The 18,712-nt window shown below is 41.9% G+C and overlaps 1 protein-coding gene across 1 annotated transcript in view; it reads right to left on the bottom strand.

The window, feature by feature from the left end:
- LOC126292114 (uncharacterized) overlaps positions 1-18,712 on the bottom strand; it is a 132,028-nt gene that overhangs the window by 105,923 nt on the left and 7,393 nt on the right. The window contains exon 2 of the mRNA XM_049985940.1: positions 1,898-2,230. Within this exon, the coding sequence (XP_049841897.1) occupies positions 1,898-2,230 (333 nt within the window). The remainder of the gene's footprint in view (positions 1-1,897; positions 2,231-18,712) is intronic.

Here is an 18,712-nt window from a genome sequence, read left to right as displayed (position 1 = left end):
CAGATACTTTCGAGACATCTTTACAAACACAACAACAAAAACAATGCACATATTGGACAAATACAAAATGTGAAATTATAAACATCTTCCTTTTTTTTGGACAGATCTCATACATCTACCATGTGTACTCCAAGAATCACTGTAAAGTATGAGGTGGAGAGTACCATATACTTATGTTTCTTCCAGTTTCAACTGTAAGCAAGAGCCTCACAAGGATGATAGTAAATACAACTCTTGCAAGCTGTTACTCATCTAACTTCATCCATACGACCTCTACACAATAGGCAGGCAGGGCGCTCAATAATATTCACATTCTCTTCCCCAAAAGACAGTTCTTAACATTTTCTAGGCAGTGTGTTGAGGGGTATATTCTTTCCTTTGGAATGTCTGCCAGTAAGTGTTTCAGCATTTCTGTCATTCTCTCACCAGTTAAACAATTCTGTGACCATTTGCACCATTCTGTTTTGTATACGCGAAATATCCCCCAATATATGACCAATGAATCTTAGGCTACCATTTGCTTCATCTACATCTGAGCCTATTTGGTCATTCCTTTTCACATCTCTGCACACCACTGGTCTTAGGTATTTGTGCAAAATAACTGCCTGTAGCAGGGTATCATACTTTTACTTTTCCTGACATACACCACTTTTCCCTTCAAATATGTTACTAGTAAGGTGGTTTGAAAAGTTCTCGGACTCACGACGAGAAGTCAGTGCTAGGGCAACGAGTTGTTCACCTGATATTCATTGGACTGTTGCCTGTAAACACATGCCACATCAGTGCTCTCTGAAGAGAGCTGTGGCGGTGACGTGGCTCTGTTGTTCTTCCAAAGTAGTGATTTGCAAAGATGGAAAAAACGGAGGTTCGAAGAGTGATTAAGTACTCCGTAAAGAAAGGTATGAAAGCAAAGGACATTCATACCAATTTCCAGAACACACTGAGGCACTCTGCTCTTTGATATTCAACCTCTGCTGAGAGGATAAATGAATTTAAATTTGGTCGGGAGAGCTTAAACGATGATCTGTGCAGTGGTTGGCAAAAACGTGCCACTACTCCAGAAATCACTGCAAAAGTACACAAAATGAACATGGAGGATAACAGATTGAAAGTGTGTGAAATTGCTCATGCTTGCCAGATGTTGTCTGAAAGGGTGTACCACATTTTAACTGAAGAATTAGAAATGAAAAAAATATCTGCATGATGGGTGCTGTGACTCTTGACACTGGATCAAAAATGCGCCCATGCAGATGTGGCGTTGCCGTGGCAAAACTACACAACTACGGTACGAATTGTTGCCACACCCGCCTTATTCACCTAACATAGGTCTATCAGACTTCCACCTCTTCCCAAAACTGAAAATTTTTCTTGGTGGACGAAGATTCACTTCAAACTAGGAATTGATAGCCGGAGTTGACAACTATTTTGTAGGCATGGGGGAAACTCATTTTCGAGGTGAAATCGAGGCACTGGAACATCATTGGATCAAGTGCATTAATCTAAAAGGTGACTACATTGAAAAATAAAAAAAAGCTTCAGTAATGTAAGTACTTTTCCTCTATTCCATTCTGAGAACTTTTCAAACTACCCTCGTACATTCTCTTTTGCAAATGTGTTATCTTCAATTGCTGCACCATCCAATATATGCTTTATCTACAGCTATTTTTAGCACACAACTTGCTCAGTTATTTTTATTTTTAACTTATTCATTGAAATCAAAGTAATTCTGCATACAACACATTGAAATTTTCCAAAGGTATGAGAATTTACCTCAAATATCCACACTTTTAATTATTACTGCTAACAGGCACATAATGTGATTTTATTGCTGTCAATGAGATACGGCAATTCACTACTGATTGCAGTTCTGTGATTGTTGTTATGCGGTGGCCTTTACCTGAGTCTTAGCCGCGATTGGTAAGGACTTGTGTTCCCGTACACAAGAAAGTACAGGAAGTGGGGGCAGCTGTTCCTGATTAGTTTCGGGTGCCGTTGTCACTGACACGGCAAATTCTGTGGGTGAAGAGAAGGCACACGAGGTTTCCATTGTCGCCTCCTGCTGCTCAGTACTGCCGACATCTGCAGATTCATCCTCTCCGTTAGCAAACTGCACGGCATATGACACACACCCATCTATCAACTGCGGCACTAGTGTGACTGATTGGTCCATCGACACTGTTTCTCCAGCAGTTGTTGCACCAACAAGGGCTCCCAGCGCATCAGCTGCAGACTGCAACAAACAGGTCATATGAAGAAAGTTTAAATGAATGTCTCTCTCTATCTCTCTAATAAAAATAAATAACGAAAATCACTCTCTTAAACAAATAAGCTCACAATTTTGCGCCTTGATATCTGATGCTGAAATAAAAGCTACCAGAGCCAAAATAATACATGAAAAGAAACACTTATCTATGTTTAATATCACAGATGTTACTTTCATTGGTGGGGTCTCTTGCTGGATTATCAAAGTCAGGATAATATGAATGTGAAAGTATTGACAGGAAAGTTCTGTAGTAACGAGACAAGAATTAATGTATCCAGTAATGAAATCAATTTCTCCATACAGCTGAACTAAACAATTTATTATAATGTTCGATTAACGTACAAATATATATAAAATAGAAAGAAACATTCCACATGGGAAAAATATATTAAAAACAAAGATTCCATGACTTACCAAGCGAGAAAGCGCCGGTAGATAGGCACAATAAAAATTTGTGTGTTTTTTTATTGTGCCTATCTACCGGCGCTTTCCCGCTTGGTAAGTAATGGAATCTTTTATATACAAAGTTGATGTGACTTACCAAACAAAAGCGCTGGCAGGCCGATAGATACACAAACATACACACAAAATTCAAGCTTTCGCAACCAACGGTTGCTTCTTCAGGAAAGAGGGAAGGAGAGGGAAAGACGAAAGGATGTCTGCTTGTGTCTGTGTATGTGCGGATGGATGTGTGTGTGTGTGTGTGTGTGTGTGTGTGTGTGTGTGTGTGTGTGTGTGTGTGTGCGCGCGAGTGTATACCTGTCCTTTTTTCCCCCTTAAGGTAAGTCTTTCTGCTCCCGGGATTGGAATGACTCCTTACCTTCTCCCTTAAAACCCACATCCTTTCACCTTTCCCTTTTTCCTGAAGAAGCAACCGTTGGTTGTGAAAGCTAGAATTTTGTGTGTATATCGACCTGCCAGCGCTTTTGTTTGGTAAGTCCCATCATCTTTGTTTTTAGATATATTTTTCCCACGTGGAATGTTTCCCTATATATAAAGCAGGAAAGCGCCGGTAGACAGGCACAATAAAATAAAAAGGATAGGTATATATTCGCGCACGCACACACACACACACACACACACACACACACACACACACACACACACACATATCCATCCATACATACACAGACACAAGCAGACATACCATGTGGCAGTGGAGGCAGAAGGGATGAAGAGCACGGAAGAGTTACGAAGGAAAGGACTGGAGAGCTTTAGGAAATGGGGCAGTTATGGAAAAGTTGCCCAGCACCCCATGTCAGGGGAGAGTTACCAGATGAGTTAAGAAGGAAAATCGTTGGGAACTGCACTGGATAAGATTTGAAAATGTGAGAGCTTAAAGGTGGTGGATATAGCAGGGATTACTGTGAAAACATGTTACAAGAGTTAATAAGAACAGAAATCTAAATACATTACTGTGGTAGTCAGTTGAAGCAAAGGACAGTGGGGAAAAAAAGGACAGGTCAGAAAATAAAAGATAAAGAAAACTACACCACCACACATTTTTTGTCTCCTTGATAAAACAGAGCATGTTTTGGGTACTGAGGGTGCGCCATTCAGTATCCCAGATCGTGAAAACTTTGCTGCGGAAAACCCATCGAAGATCAGTCTCCAGCAAGCTGGTCTCCTGAGTTGGTTTACCAATAGCCTATTTGGCCAGGCTGTCAGCGTAGTTCAATGCCCGGTATCCCGACGTGTCCTGGGGTCCAAATGAAGATCACTTAGGGCATAAAGAGACTCCTGGATAGTCATTACCGAAGGATGTCGAGGGAAGCAATGATCGAGAGCTTGTAGGCTGCTTAAGGAGTCACTATAAATGACAAAGGAGTCACCGGCACAGCAATGGATATGCTCAAGGGCACGATAGATAGCCACCAACTCTGCAGTGAAAACACTGAAGCCATCTGGCAAGGAGCGCTGTTCAGTATGTCCAATGTGAGTGTAAGCATAGCCACAAGACTGTCTACCACTGATCCACCAGTGTAAACTATTTCTGAGCCCTGGAACTCGCTGAGAAGAGAGAGAAAATGCCAGTAGAGGGCCTCAGGTGGAACAGAGCCTTTTGGGCCTTGTGAAAGGTCCAGTCGAAGCCATGGCCAAGGTATGGACCATGGAGGTGTATGAAAGTGGATCCACAGAAAAAGTGGTAGAGAGAAAGTGTTGAGTTCATTAAGAAGCGAGCGGACACGAACGGCGAGGGGATTTCCAGTTATGGGCCGCCGTTGCGGGAGAGAGATCACCGTGTTAAGAAAAAGGAGATGGTAATTTGGATAGCAAGGCAAACTACGAATGTGGGCAGTATAGTTTGCAAGCAATAGTTGCTGCTGGAGCTGCAATGGAAGAATGCCAGTTTCCACAAGGAGGCTCTTCATGGGGCTCGTTCAGAAGGTTCTAGTCACGAGTCAAACTCCACAGTGGTTGCACAGTGTCCAACAGACGCAGTACAGAGAGCAATGCTGAACCATACACCATGCTCTCATAGTCAATACAGGACTGTACGAGGGCTTTGTACAGTTGCAGCAGTGTAGGATGATAAGCACCCCAGTTGGTATGCCTCAGGCATCTAATAATATTAAAGTGCCACCAGCACTTGTCCTTAAGCTGACAGAGATAGGGAAGCAAAGTTACGTGGGCGTCGAAGACCAATCCCAGAAAGTGGTAAGTCTCCACTACATCTAGTAGTTGGTCATCATGGTAAAGTTCTGGGTGGGGATGGACAGTACGATGACAGAAGTGCATGACCCAAGTTTTAGCAGCCGAAAACTGAAAGCTGTGCCCATAATTGTGCCTTCCATACAGCTCCCTGCAGCCTGCATTCAGCCACAAAAATAGAAGAGGAGCTGATGGAAATACAAAAATCGTCAGCATATAGGAGGGGAGATGCTGAAAATCCTACCGCTAATGTGAGACCATTGAAGGCAATTATAAAGAATGGGACACGCAGGACAGAGCCCTGTGGGACCCCCAATCTCTTGTATATGGGGTTCACTGTGTGGTGGGGGGGGGGGGGGGGCATGTAAGGTTTGATGTCATTTCAGGTATACCATCACCTTGACCTTTTCAGGTAACGAATCACCCTCAAAGGCCAAGATGAAGAACTTGTCTTTGGATCCCCTGAAAACGTGCTGGATGGAATGAACAACCTCCCATTCTAAACCGGCGCATAGCTCGTCATTGGAGTTCCCATAAGTTCTGCTGCACACTGCACACTAAGTAATGAGGAGAATATGGATCTCATCAATCTGTAGCCCTAGTTCCTCCCTTGGTTTTGCTAGGTAGGGGAACAATTTAGGATCATACCTACTGGCATTATTATCAAGCTTCCCTTTCTTGGAGACTGGTGGGGATATTCGGTCCCCAGTAAAAGATGACTTGGTCCACTTCATTGTGGGTCATCCGCCCTGATGCCACCCACTCCGATCAGGGGCTCACCCCACGTTTTTATTTTTTTACTTTTTTTGCGGGGGGTGGGGGGGGGGGGCGGCGGAGTGGGGGGGAGGGGGAGCACAGCTGCAGTGGTCATTAGCACCCAGACTAAATTAGGAATGCACCACGAGGCACAATGTGAAAACAGCAACTAAAAGGACAACACTCTAAAAGGCACATTAACAGGCAAGGGATTAAAAGCATAAATGTCCTTAGACAGGTTTGTCAAGTGGATAAAACGAAAAACGTGAGCAGCTGATCTTGGGTCATCGACTAAAATTTCATCCAGAGTACATGGTAGGCCAAGATCAATGCGCAGCGTATTAAAATTCGGACGTTAAAATGTGGCGTACCATCAGCAATTGCCTACATGGGCAAAAGTGCCGGTACAGCCGTCAGCAGATTGCGGTGGCTGAACTGGCAGTGTCCAATCCGTAACCAAGCCAAAACGACCTCCTCCCATGGAGAAGAGCGTGAAGAGATCGTCCAAGCTGTGGGGAGAGGTTCCATGGCCTGAAGCTTGTTTTCAGTAAGTGTAGACCAATCGGCATGCCACAGCAATAAAATGCGCTGACAAATAACCCTGCTAAAATCAGATGAAGGCACTCAACAAGAAGCTGTTCGAGACTGGAGGTCTGCACCCTTGGCCGCGATATCTGCAGCTTCGTTCCCAGGAATACCGACATGGCCAGGGACCCACATAAAGGTAACCGGAGAACCGTCATCCGCCAGCTGCTGAAGAGAGCATTGGAGAAGGTGCACGATAGGGTGAACCGGATACGGATCACTGAAGCTCTGGATGGTGCTCACGGAATCAGAGCAGATGACATAAGCAGAATGTCGGTGGTGGTGGATGTAAAGAACAGCCTGATACCGGGCAAATAGCCCTGCTGTGAAGACCGAACAATGGCCATGGAGCCATTATTTGAAACTGTGTGCCCCAACAATAAAAGTTTCCTGTCAAATGTAAGACCTAAAAATTTTGTTGTCTTCACAAATGGGAGAGCAATGGGAGCGAGATGCAAGGATGGTGGGAGAAACTCTTTGTAGTGCCAGAAGTTAATACAGACCATCTTCTCGGCAGAAAAACGGAAGCCATTGGCAACACTCCAGGAGTAAAGACGGTCAAGAGAATGCTGAAGACAGTGCTCCAGGAAACATGTACGATGTGCGCTGCAGTAGATGGTAAAATCGTCCACAAAAAGGGAGCCTGATACATCAGTTGGTAGGCAATCCATTATTGGATTGATCGCTATGGCGAAGAGAGCGGCGCTCAAAACTAAGCCCTGTGGCACCCCAATCTCCTGACGAAATACGTCCGACAGGACAGAACCCACACATACCCTGAACTTTCGATCCATTAAAAATGTACGAATAAGAAGAGGGAGGTGACCGCGAAGGCCCCATGTATGCATGGTGTGGAGAATGCCCGCCCTCCAACAGGTGTCATAAGCCTTCTCCAAATCAAAGAACAGCCACTGTCTGGCGCTTCCGCAAGAAGTTATTCATAATGAAGGTCGACAAGATAACCAGATGGTCAACAGCAGAGCGGTGCATACGAAATCCACATTGTACTTTGGTAAGTAGGTGTCAAGATTCGAGCAGCCAAACCAAACGAGAGTTAACCATTCGTTCCATCACCTTACAGACACAGCTGGTAAGGGAAATGGGTTGATAACTGGAGGACGAATGCTTGTCCTTCCCCGGCTTAGCGATCGGGACAACAATAGATTCGTGCCAGCATGTGGGAACATGACCCTCAATCCAGATGCGATTATAAGTACGAAGAAGAAAACTTTTACCCGCACGAGAAAGGTTCTTCAGTATCTGAGTATGAATAGAATCAGGCCCCGGAGCGGAGCACCATAACCGGGCAAGTGCACTTTCGAGTTCCCGCATGGTGAATGGGGCATTATAACTTTCACGATTTGAGGAGCTGAAGTTCGGTGGCCTTGCCTCCTCTGCCTGTAGTCAGGGGAGGAAGGCAGGGTGGTAATAAGCGGAGCTCGAAACCTCTGCAAAAAATCGGCCGAAGGCATTGGAGACACGCTCGGGGGCCACAAGGACGTCATTCACAACTGTCAAGCCAGAAACTGGTGAGTGGTCCTTAGTGCCAGATAGCCGGCGCAGGCTACCCCAGACAGAAGAAGAAGAAGAAGTAGTACAACTGTTAAAAGGAGCTTGTGAAAGCAGCCCAGCTTTCTTTCTTTAATAACACGACGACACTGTGCACGTAATCATTTATAACTAATACAATTCGCCATCGTAGGGTGGCGTTTGAAGGTGCGTAAAGCACATCGACGAGAACGTATAGCGTCTCTACATGCTGCAGTCCACCAGGGGACCAGTACGCGATATGGAGAAGAAGTAGTATGAGGGATGGAATATTCAGCAGCAGTGACAATGACTTCCGTAAGGTGTGCGACCTGACTATCGCAGCTTGCGAAGTTTAGATCCTGAAATGTCACCCTGGAAGAGAAGAGCTCCCAGTCTGCTTTGGAGATGTTCCAACTAGCATGGAGATGAGGTATGATGCAGGAAATGGATAACACAAGGGAAGTGGTCGCTCGAATACATATCAGAAAGAGCGTACCACTCAAGCCGACGTGCAAGTTGGGTAGTACAGATAGAGAAGTTTAAATGGGAACAGGTGTGAGTTGTGTCCGAAAAAAAAGTAGAGGCGCCAGTATTGAAGCAGACAAGATTGAGGTGGTTGAAAAGGTCTGCTAACAGGGAGCCTCTCGGCAGGATGCTGGAGAGCCCGAAAGGGGATGGTGGGCATTGAAGTCTCCAGTCAACAAAACTGGTGCAGGTATCTGAGCAATAATTTGCATCATGTCTGTCCCAGTAACGGCAGACGACGATGGAGTGTAAACAGTACAAATGGAAAATGTGAAACTGGGGAGAGTAATTCGGACAGCAACTGCCTGCAGATCAGTGTAAATGGCCTCCTCCAGAGTTAAAAAGAGACTAATAAAGATACACATATACACAAAAAACAGCTATACAGTCTCAGCCAGTTACACTGCCCACTCAATTAAGTGGTGGTGTTGTGTTGGGTGGAGTTGGTGAAAGGAACATGGGAACATGGAGGGGAGGGAAAAGGAGAAAGGAAGGGAGAGTATGGGATGCAAAGGGATGTGGATGGAGAGGAGGGGAAGTGGAGAAGACAGGAGAGATCTGGTAGTAGGCAGATTCATTTCCTATACCTAGATCCTACATGTGGTTACATGGAGCATTAAGGAAAATTTGTGATTGATTGAACGTTGGACACAAAAATTTATTCCAGATAGGGAATCATCACCAGATAAATAAGAAACTTTAAGTGTACCTCAAGGAAGTGTGTTGGGACCAGTGGCTTACGTATTAAGCCACAATTGCTATTTAACAGAGAGACATTTAGTGGCAGCAGCAGCCGGGTGTCATGCACTTAGCATACTGTAAATATTGCACTACAATTAGGCCATTTCCCTTTGAATGTGTGTTGGTATGCAATTAAAATGGACACAATAACTAGAAACCAGTGCCAAATGCTGAAATGCTGGTCAGCTGTGTTACAATCAACTCGGAGTAGGGACGCAGCCATCTGTTTTCGACTGCACATGCTCTGATGTGATGTCATCCCTTCTGGCCCTACGAGAGCTGCATTGTTCACAGCACCAGGTCAAGTGTAGAGCATGGGAGTACCCAGAGTAGTAGTGACATAATTGCACTGTGACTGAGTGGTCATGTGCACGAACTGGCAATCCACCAACTTCGTTTCAATTTGCACTGCTACCATAACTTTTTCATTTTAGTTTACTCCTCACAATATTAAACAATTAATTTAAAAAATTAAATACATTTAAACAGTTAAATTTATATATGTAAAATTAATATAGCCAATTTAGTTAATATTACTACCCTTTTCAGTCAAAAGACTACTGGCCAAGACATTGTACAACAATGGTAAAATTTGCATGAGCCACCATTATCTAGTGGTACACTGAGGTACTTCTAAGAATAGAGGGCACTGCAGCAGTCATTAATAGCATTCAAATGAATAGTCAGATAAGAGATTGTGCTAAGTGATTGTAGGAGATTGTTTCATGGCTTCTTTTTATAGTGATCATACTGCGGAGATCATTGACAATGAAAGTAAGTATATTTAAACTTATTCTAAGGTAAATTTTAAGTTTGAACTAATGCTGTTATGACTGGTTTCTAAATGAAACCACTCCACAGGAGTCATATGTACTTGAGATATAACAAGCATGAGCTGAAAAGTAATTTCTCCCATTCTTTGTGTGAAAACTCTTACAGATTTTTAAATAAAACTAACTTTATTAACACTCTACACCATTATTTTCATGCCTACATATTTATTTCTCAGCATAGTCACCCTGGCGATGAACACATTTCTCTGAGAAGAGACCAGTTTGCCAATACTGTCACTGCAGACTGTTTGACATTGTCAACTGAGCCACAAGCTCACTTCTGCTTGCACAGCTTCATCACTGTCAACATCAAGTCCTCGAAGTTGTTCTTTAAGTGTAATAAACAGATGAAAATTACTTGGGGTCAAGTCAGGACTGGATGGAACATCAATGATGAAAGTGAATCCAAGGTTCTGAGCCCTCTAGTGGCATATGGTTGCAACTTACGTAAGTGAATTGGGAAAGTCAAACAAGAAAGACGAACAGCATGTAATACCTCTACCGAAATTGAGAAAGAATTAAAACATTCAGACGCATTAGTTTCGAACATGGCATTGACATTTATTAAATTTTAGATTCATTTTTGCTCGTTATTTAGGGCTATAACTTGTTTTAGGCATTATGAGTTCACGGAAGTTTCGAGATGTGGGGCTGTGTCAAGGATAAACATGAAATTGCTTTCAAATCTCGGGTTTGAATTATGGGTAGTTCAATTCAGGTAATACTTTCTGTCCATGAAAAGCATTTTTAGGAATGTCTCATCAGTGTGTACTTTCTGAAGGAGAAATGTTACCTCTTTTAGTGGTTTCCAACAGAGAACTGCTAACTGATTTCACTGATACAGTTGAGAATTTTGTACCAAAGTGAAGATGCAGACATTGTGAATGAAGAGGGATTAGTGAAGGTGGATGCAGATGCTGCTGCTGATCTACATCAATCTTCACCTCATCCATCACAGCATGCACACTTAAATGCCTCTACGAAGATTATCGGGTCAACGGAGGCGTCTGATCCCACCCGTTGGCTTTGACCCGAGATATAAGGGTGTTGTGGTGTGTGACATGACGGTGCAGGGTTTAGCTTGTGAGTGTGCTGCGTTTGTAGATGTCGTCTTGTTAAAGTTGGTGGTGTGTGTATGGTCTGCGTATTATGTAGTGTATTGGTTTCATTTGGGTGTCAGTGCTTGAAGTGTGCATTTATCGGTCGTGACTGTTATAGAAGAACAGAAATTAGTTTCAGTGAGTTAAGAATTAAGTATCCGTTGTGTTTATGTTCGGTGTCATTTTATGTTATTGGTTTGCTGTCTGTCGCACGGTAAGTAGTTTAATTCTTTAATTCAATTTATGGCTTCTTCTGCTAAGTATGGATATGACTTGTAAGGTTACTAGTGCGCATCTGCAGGCAGAAATGGAAGACGACATGTTGTCCGTCATTAAGTTTCTGCAACTTTTTGGGCTTGTGGCAGAATATGCAAGTTGGGGGTTTGTTTTGTGTGTGTGTGTGTGTGTGTGTGTGTGTGTGTGTGTGTGTGTGTGAGAGAGAGAGAGAGAGAGAGAGAGAGAGAGAGAGAGAGAGAGAGAGAGAGAGAGAGAGAGAGATATTGAGGTAGATGACCTAGTCTGTAGCGCCAGAACTTTTCTGTGGTAAGTAGTCATTTTTCTGGGTCTACTGTTTGTGTGTTATGATGTTCGGTGGGGTTTTTATGTATTGTTAGGTCGGTATTATTTACTGCATGTGTTGGTGGTTGGTATATGTATCTTAGGGAAAGTACTCGAATTCAATTTTTTTTGGTATCGTCAGTTGTATTTGAGCTATATACATCAAGGGAAGTGTCTGATTCCAATGTGTGGTAGCTAAGTGTGTTTTGGTATTGTGAGTTGCTGTTGATCTATATACGTCAAGGGAAATATCAGATTTCAATTTTTGTTTTAGGTGTGGTTGGTTTTGTGGTATCAATAGTTGCGATGTGATTATAATTTTTGGAGTTGTTGGTTTTTATTTTGTGGTAATAACAATTGAGCTATATAGGTGGAGGGAAATGACTGTTCCTGTCGATATTGTAAGTGTAGCAGAATTTGGGAATTTTGTGGTGTTTTTATATTGTCATTTTGTGTGGTTTGGGATAGTGATGTGTGCCTGTACGTGTTTATATTTAGTTTGTTCCATGCCAAAAAAAAAAAAAAAAAAAAAAAAAAAAAAAAAAAAAAAAAAAAAAAAAAAAAAAACAAACTCCCACACTGGTCCCGTTACTTTGATTATTTTTTTTGGAGGGAGATGTGAACCATGGACCTTGCCGTTGGTGAGGAGGCTTCCGTGCCTCAGCGATACAGATGGCCGTACAGTAGGTGCCACCACAACGGAAGGGTATCTGTTGAGAGGCCAGACAAACGTGTGGTTCCTGAAGAGGGGCGCGCAGCCTTTTCAGTAGTTGCAAGGGCAACAGTCTGGATGATTGACTGATCTGGCCTTGTAACAATAACCAAATTGGCCTTGCTGTGTTGGTACTGCGAACAGCTGAAAGCAAGGGGAAACTACGGCCGTAATTTTCCCCAAGGGCATGCAGCTTTACTGTATGATTAAATGATGATGGCGTCCTCTTGGGTAAAATATTCCAGAGGTAAAATAGTCCCCCATTCGGATCTCCGGGTGGGGACTACTCAAGAGGATGTCGTTATCAGGAGAAAGAAAACTGGCATTCTACGGATCGGAGGGTGGAATGTCAGATCCCTTAATCGGGCAGGTAGGTTAGAAAATTTAAAAAGGGAAATGGACAGGTTAACGTTAGATATAGTGGGAATTAGTGAAGTTCGGTGGCAGGAGGAACAAGACTTCTGGTCAGGTGACTACAGGGTTATAAATACAAAATCAAATAGGGGTAATGCACGAGTAGGTTTAATAATGAATAGGAATGCAGGTAAGCTACTACAAACAGCATAGTGAACGCATTATTGTGGCCAAGATAGACACAAAGCCCATGCCTACTACAGTAGTACAAGTTTATATGCCAACTAGCTCTGCAGATGAAGAAATTGAGGAAATGTATGATGAGATAAAAGAAATTATTCAGGTAGTGAAGGAATTCGTCAGTAGGAAAAGGGAGAGAAGGAAACATAGCAGGTGAATATGAAAGAGGAAGCCGTCTGGTAGAATTTTGCACAGAGCATAACTTAATCATAGCTAATACTTGGTTCAAGAATCATAAAAGAAGGTTGTATGCATGGAAGAATCCTGGAGATACTAAAAGGTATCAGATAGATTATATAATGGTAAGACAGAGATTTAGGAACCAGGTTTTAAATTGTAAGACATTTCCAGGTTCAGATGTGGACTCTGACCACAATCTATTGGTTATGAACTGTAGATTAAAACTGAAGAAACTGCAAAAAGGTGGGAATTTAAGCAGATGGGACCTGGATGAACTGAAAGAACCAGAGGTTTCAGGGAGAGCATAAGGGAACAATTGACAGGAATGGGGGAAAGAAATAGAGTAGAAGAAGAATGGGTAGATTTGAGGGATGAAGTAGTGAAGGCAGCAGAGGATCAAGTAGGTAAAAAGACGAGAGCTAGTAGAAATCCTTGGGTAACAGAAGAAATATAGAAGTTAATTGACGAAAGGAGAAAATATAAAAATGCAGTAAATGAAGCAGGCAAAAAGGAATACAAACGTCTCAAAAATAAGATCAACAGGAAGTGCAAAATGGCTAAGCAGGGATGGCTAGAGGACAAATGTAAGGATGTAGAGGCTTATCTCACTAGAGGTAAGATAGATACTGCCTACAGGAAAATTAAAGAGACCTTTGGAGAAAAGAGAGCCACTTGTATGAATATCAAGAGCTCAGATGGAAACCCAGTTCTAAGCAAAGAAGGGAAAGCATAAAGGTGGAAGGAGTATATACAAGGACAATGTACTTGAGGACAATAGTGTGGATATGGAAGAGGATGTAGATGAAGACGAAATGGGAGATAAGATACTGCGTGAAGAGTTTGACAGAGCAATGAAAGACCTGAGTCGAAACAAGGCCCCAGGAGTAGACAACATTCCATTGCAACTACTGACGGGCTTGGGAGAGCCAGTCCTGACAAAATTCTACCATCTGGTGAGCAAGATGTATGAGACAGGTGAAATACCCTCAGACTTCAAGAAGAATATAATAATTCCAATCCCAAAGAAAGCAGGTGTTGACAGCTGTGAAAATTACTGAACTACCAGTTTAATAAGTCACAGCTGCAAAATACTAACACGAATTTTTTACAGAGGAATGGAAAAACTGGTAGAAGTGGGCCTTGGGGAAGATCAGTTTGGATTCCGCAGAAATGTTGGAACACGTGAGGCAATACTAACCTTACGACTTATCTTAGAAGAAAGATTAAGAAAAGGCAAACCTACGTTTCTAGCATTTGTAGACTTAGAGAAAGCTTTTGACAATGTTAACTGGAATACTCTCTTTCAAATTCTGAAGGTGGCAGGGGTGAAATACAGGGAGCGTAAGGCTATTTACAATTTGTACAGAAACCAGATGGCAGTTATAAGAGTGGAGGGACTTGAAAGGGAAGCAGTGGTTGGGAAGGGAGTCAATCTGTATATTGAGCAAGCAGTAAAGGAAACAAAAGAAAAATTCGGAGTAGGAATTAAAATCCATGGAGAAGAAATAAAAACTTTGAGGTTCGCCGATGACATTGTAATTCTGTCAGAGACAGCAAAGGAATTGGAAGAGCAGTTGAATGGAATGGACAGTGTCTTGAAAGGAGGATATAAGATGAACATCAACAAAAGCAAAACGAGGATAATGGAATGTAGTCGAATTAAGTCGGGTGATGCTGAGGGAATTAGAATAGGAAATGAGACACTTAAAGTAGTAAAGTTTTGCTATTTGGGGAGCAAAATAACTGATGATGGTCAAAGTAGAGAGGATATAAAATGTAGACTGGCAATGGAAAGGAAAGCATTTCTGAAGAAGAGGAATTTGTTAACATCGAGTATAGATTTAATTGTCAGGAAGTCGTTTCTAAAAGTATTTGTGTGGAGTGTGGCCATGTATGGAAGTGAAACATGGATGATAAATAGTTTGGACAAGAAGAGAATAGAAGCTTTTGAAATGTGGTGCTACAGAAGAATGCTGAAGATTAGATGGATCTATCACATAACTAATGAGGAGGAATTGAATGGAATTGGGGATAAGAGGAGTTTGTGGCACAACTTGACAAAAAGAAGGGACCAGTTGGTAGGACATGTTTTGAGGCATCAAGGGATCACAAATTTAGCATTGGAGGGCAGCGTGGAGGGTAAAAATCGTAGAGGGAGACCAAGAGATGAATACACTAAGCAGATTCAGAAGGATGTAGGTTGCAGTAGGTACTGGGAGATGAAGAAGCTTGCACAGGATAGAGTAGCGTGGAGAGCTGCAATGGACCGGTCTCCGGACTGAAGACCACAACAACAACAACATGTGTTTGTTGGTTTTATACGTATTTTTGTGTTTGTTGTTGTGTTTATGTAATGACGCCATAGGTGGCATAATGGAGATGTTGAGAATGGTCATTTCTACCATATTGGCGATGTAATGGGTCAAAGCAGATGGGTGGAATCGGATGCTTCTGTAATTCTGTATTATCACTAGGGATGGAATGTAGTGGGAGATTTCAAATCTGTCATCTTCTAGGAGGAGGTCAGCTCCGTATGTTCTAAAGGAGAGAGGAGGTTCCACTACTTATGCGTCAACAAGTGGACTGTCTCCAGTGCCTTCCACCTTATTTTTGATGAAGCAATGCTATGCTCATGAAGAAAGAAAATACAACCAAATGTTCAGGGGGGAGGGGGTAATAAAAAATAAACACACGATTTGACCACATCACTGGAAAAAATTGATAGCTGTCACCCATATGGTCAGGGTGTCGTATGTACAAAATGTATGTCTGAAGATGGTTTTTGGTCCAACTCTTCAGGGCTTCCTTTCGCCACAAAGGAGCAGGTTTCAGGAGCTTCTCCAATTTCTCTCCATTTTGATGATCAAGCTGAGCTGAGTGACAAGCCAGCTAACAAATCTGCTTTCATACCTGAAATTTGGGAAAGTTCATGGAAAACAGTATTTGCCCTACTGCCCTGGAGAAAATATAATCATTGATGAGCCACAGTTACCAACCAAAACAAGATGGAGGTTCACTCCAACCATGCCCAACAAACCTGACAAATGTGGTCTCGAATTCTGGATTGCTTCCGATGTAGCAAAAAAGCATATATGTAATACTTTCTCATATGACAGAAAAAAGGACACACATAGAGACAAGTAACCTCCCAAATAGTACATGGTTCTGTGTTTCATGGACCCATTTCTAAACCAAAGAGGAATCATGATGATAGACAACTTTTTCATGTTCTATAAGTTTGCTAAAAAGCTCAAAGGGAAAAAAAACTTCATTATTTGATATAATGAAAAGAGTTGTGAAATTTCTCATGAGGTAACAAAGCCCGATGCTGAAAAACAACCCACTACCAACTTGCACCAGACTGCCAATACAGACTGCACCTTGACTGTACGCAAAGTAGTAATAAGCAGAGAAGGAAAGAAGAAACCTGAAACTATAACATTTCACAATGCAAGAAAATATGGGGTGGACACAGCTGATCATATGCCTCATAAATATACTACAAAGTTCGCATGTAGGAGATGACCAATTCACATACCACAAGGGAACGAAAGAACAGAAAGAAATATCGAAGGACACTGGACCAAAATTATCTCAAAAGTGGAAGAAGTGTGAAATCAGCCTCTGCAAAGGCACATGATAACTGACAACTGTCTTACAGTGCCACACAGGCATATGAGGAAAATGTGCATGTAAAAAAGAAATCATCAGTGCTAAATGAGTAAATGAGTCTAGAAGATCCCAGTGAACTGAGTAACAAGTACAACACATGTTAATATAATATGAATGATACACACAAAGGGTGCCTAGAAGATTCTACAATTAGTATCATACGAAAGCCTGCAGTATAGGAAGGTTGTTAACATGAGCAACAATTTGTCAGTAAGATATTTTTATTATTGACATAAGTAAGTAATGTTAAATAATCATTGTATCTCACAATCAACTAGGGATTAACCTACAGTAAAATAAAGTATTTGTTCACGTCAAATATAGAAATAATTTATATGGGTCAAAATGACCCCTTTTAGGCATTTTAGTAACGTCAAAAACTCTGCCATTCTAGTGTTCAGCAGTTATCCTTCCAGCCCTCCATACACGAATGAATGGACAGAAACTAACTAACAGGTATAATGGGAAAGACCTTTTGCCATGCACTTCACATTAGTTTGCGTATTATTAATGTAGATTTAGATGTAAGGAAAATATGCTGATGGCTGGGTAGCAACAATTTCTATCTTTCTTATAAGCCTGTCTACCTCTTAACTATAAGATGAATGGTTATGTTTATTTTTTCCATTACTTGTATCCCATCTAGAGCATATCAGTATCATTTTGTTAATTCTTCCTGTTTGCAATTTCAATGAATCATTTCCTTTGAGAACAGAGAAGGGAAATACTCATAGAAAGCATGTGCAATCTTTTTTCTAGCACAACAATGTTTGGCAATTTTAGAAAACCTGTATCCGAATAAAATTTCCTTCAGATGACTGGGTGGTGGTATGTCATCTTCATCTTCATCATCATCATTCATCCCCATTATGGTCAGAGGAAGGCAATGGCAAACCACCTCTGCTAGGAACTTGCCATCATCATCATCATCATCATCATCAGGTATCGTAAGAGGGTTGAGTTGTTTGGGGAGGGAGACCAGACAGCGAGGTCATTGGTCTCATCGGATTAGGAAAGGACAGGGAAGAAAGTCGGCCGTGCCCTTTGAAAGGAACCATTCCAGCATTTGCCTGGAGCGATTTAGGGAAATCAGGATGGCCGGACGCAGGATTGAACCGTCGTCGTCCCCCAGGTATCATAAGAAAAGCTAACAGTCACCTGAGTGCAAACAGAAGTATTTGCTCTATTTGTGAATAGAATAGGAAAGAAAATTGATAATACTGGTACAATGCCGCACTCACCATGCACTTTACTATGACTTGTGAATAACAAGAAGCACTTGTTACACTAATATATTTACAAATAAAGTGGCTATGTTATCTTTCCTGTGTCAAATATACAGGCAATAGATGTCACACCACAAGGAACTGATCATAATGACACGATTTGATGGTGTAAGTAGCTGGGAGACTGCAGTGAGAAGACAAATGTGCATCCCTGGATTAGGTAATGCTTTAGGATAAAGCTACCGAATTTGAAAATAGAGATACAATTTGTCGAACAATATGTGAGGAAGACTTTTATGGTGAGGAATCCCTCGAATGTGTCATTTCATGTTCCACAATGCTTTCAACTATGAAAGGTGGAATCAGGTACAATAGATTTTTGCTCATTTGAGAGGAATGTGATAAATGAGATGCAAGACCACATTTACATCACAAGTAGACTCTAAGAGACACCACTTTCGATTACATCATTGTAGTTTATACTGTAATAATATACAGCTTCAAAGCACTGGCACACTGAAGATGTCTTGAAAACACATTGTATTTTGTATGACTTGTTATAATAAAATGACACAAAACAACATACTGATGTTAAAGGCTTTTCTGTATTTAGAGATTATATTGTAGCTTCTGTACTATGCCCGAAAGAACAGACACCATATCCATATAAGTATAAAGTACTGGCAATACCGGCCATGACCTCCTCCTCCTGTGCAGATGCACACATATTACCCCAAATCTAATGGGACTTGGTAAGAATGTCTTCCACAATTAATGAGTATGTT

This window comes from Schistocerca gregaria, chromosome 9, assembly GCF_023897955.1.
Source record: "Schistocerca gregaria isolate iqSchGreg1 chromosome 9, iqSchGreg1.2, whole genome shotgun sequence".
Classification (NCBI taxonomy): Eukaryota; Metazoa; Arthropoda; class Insecta; order Orthoptera; family Acrididae; genus Schistocerca; species Schistocerca gregaria.
This window is presented reverse-complemented; position numbering and strand designations above follow the sequence as displayed.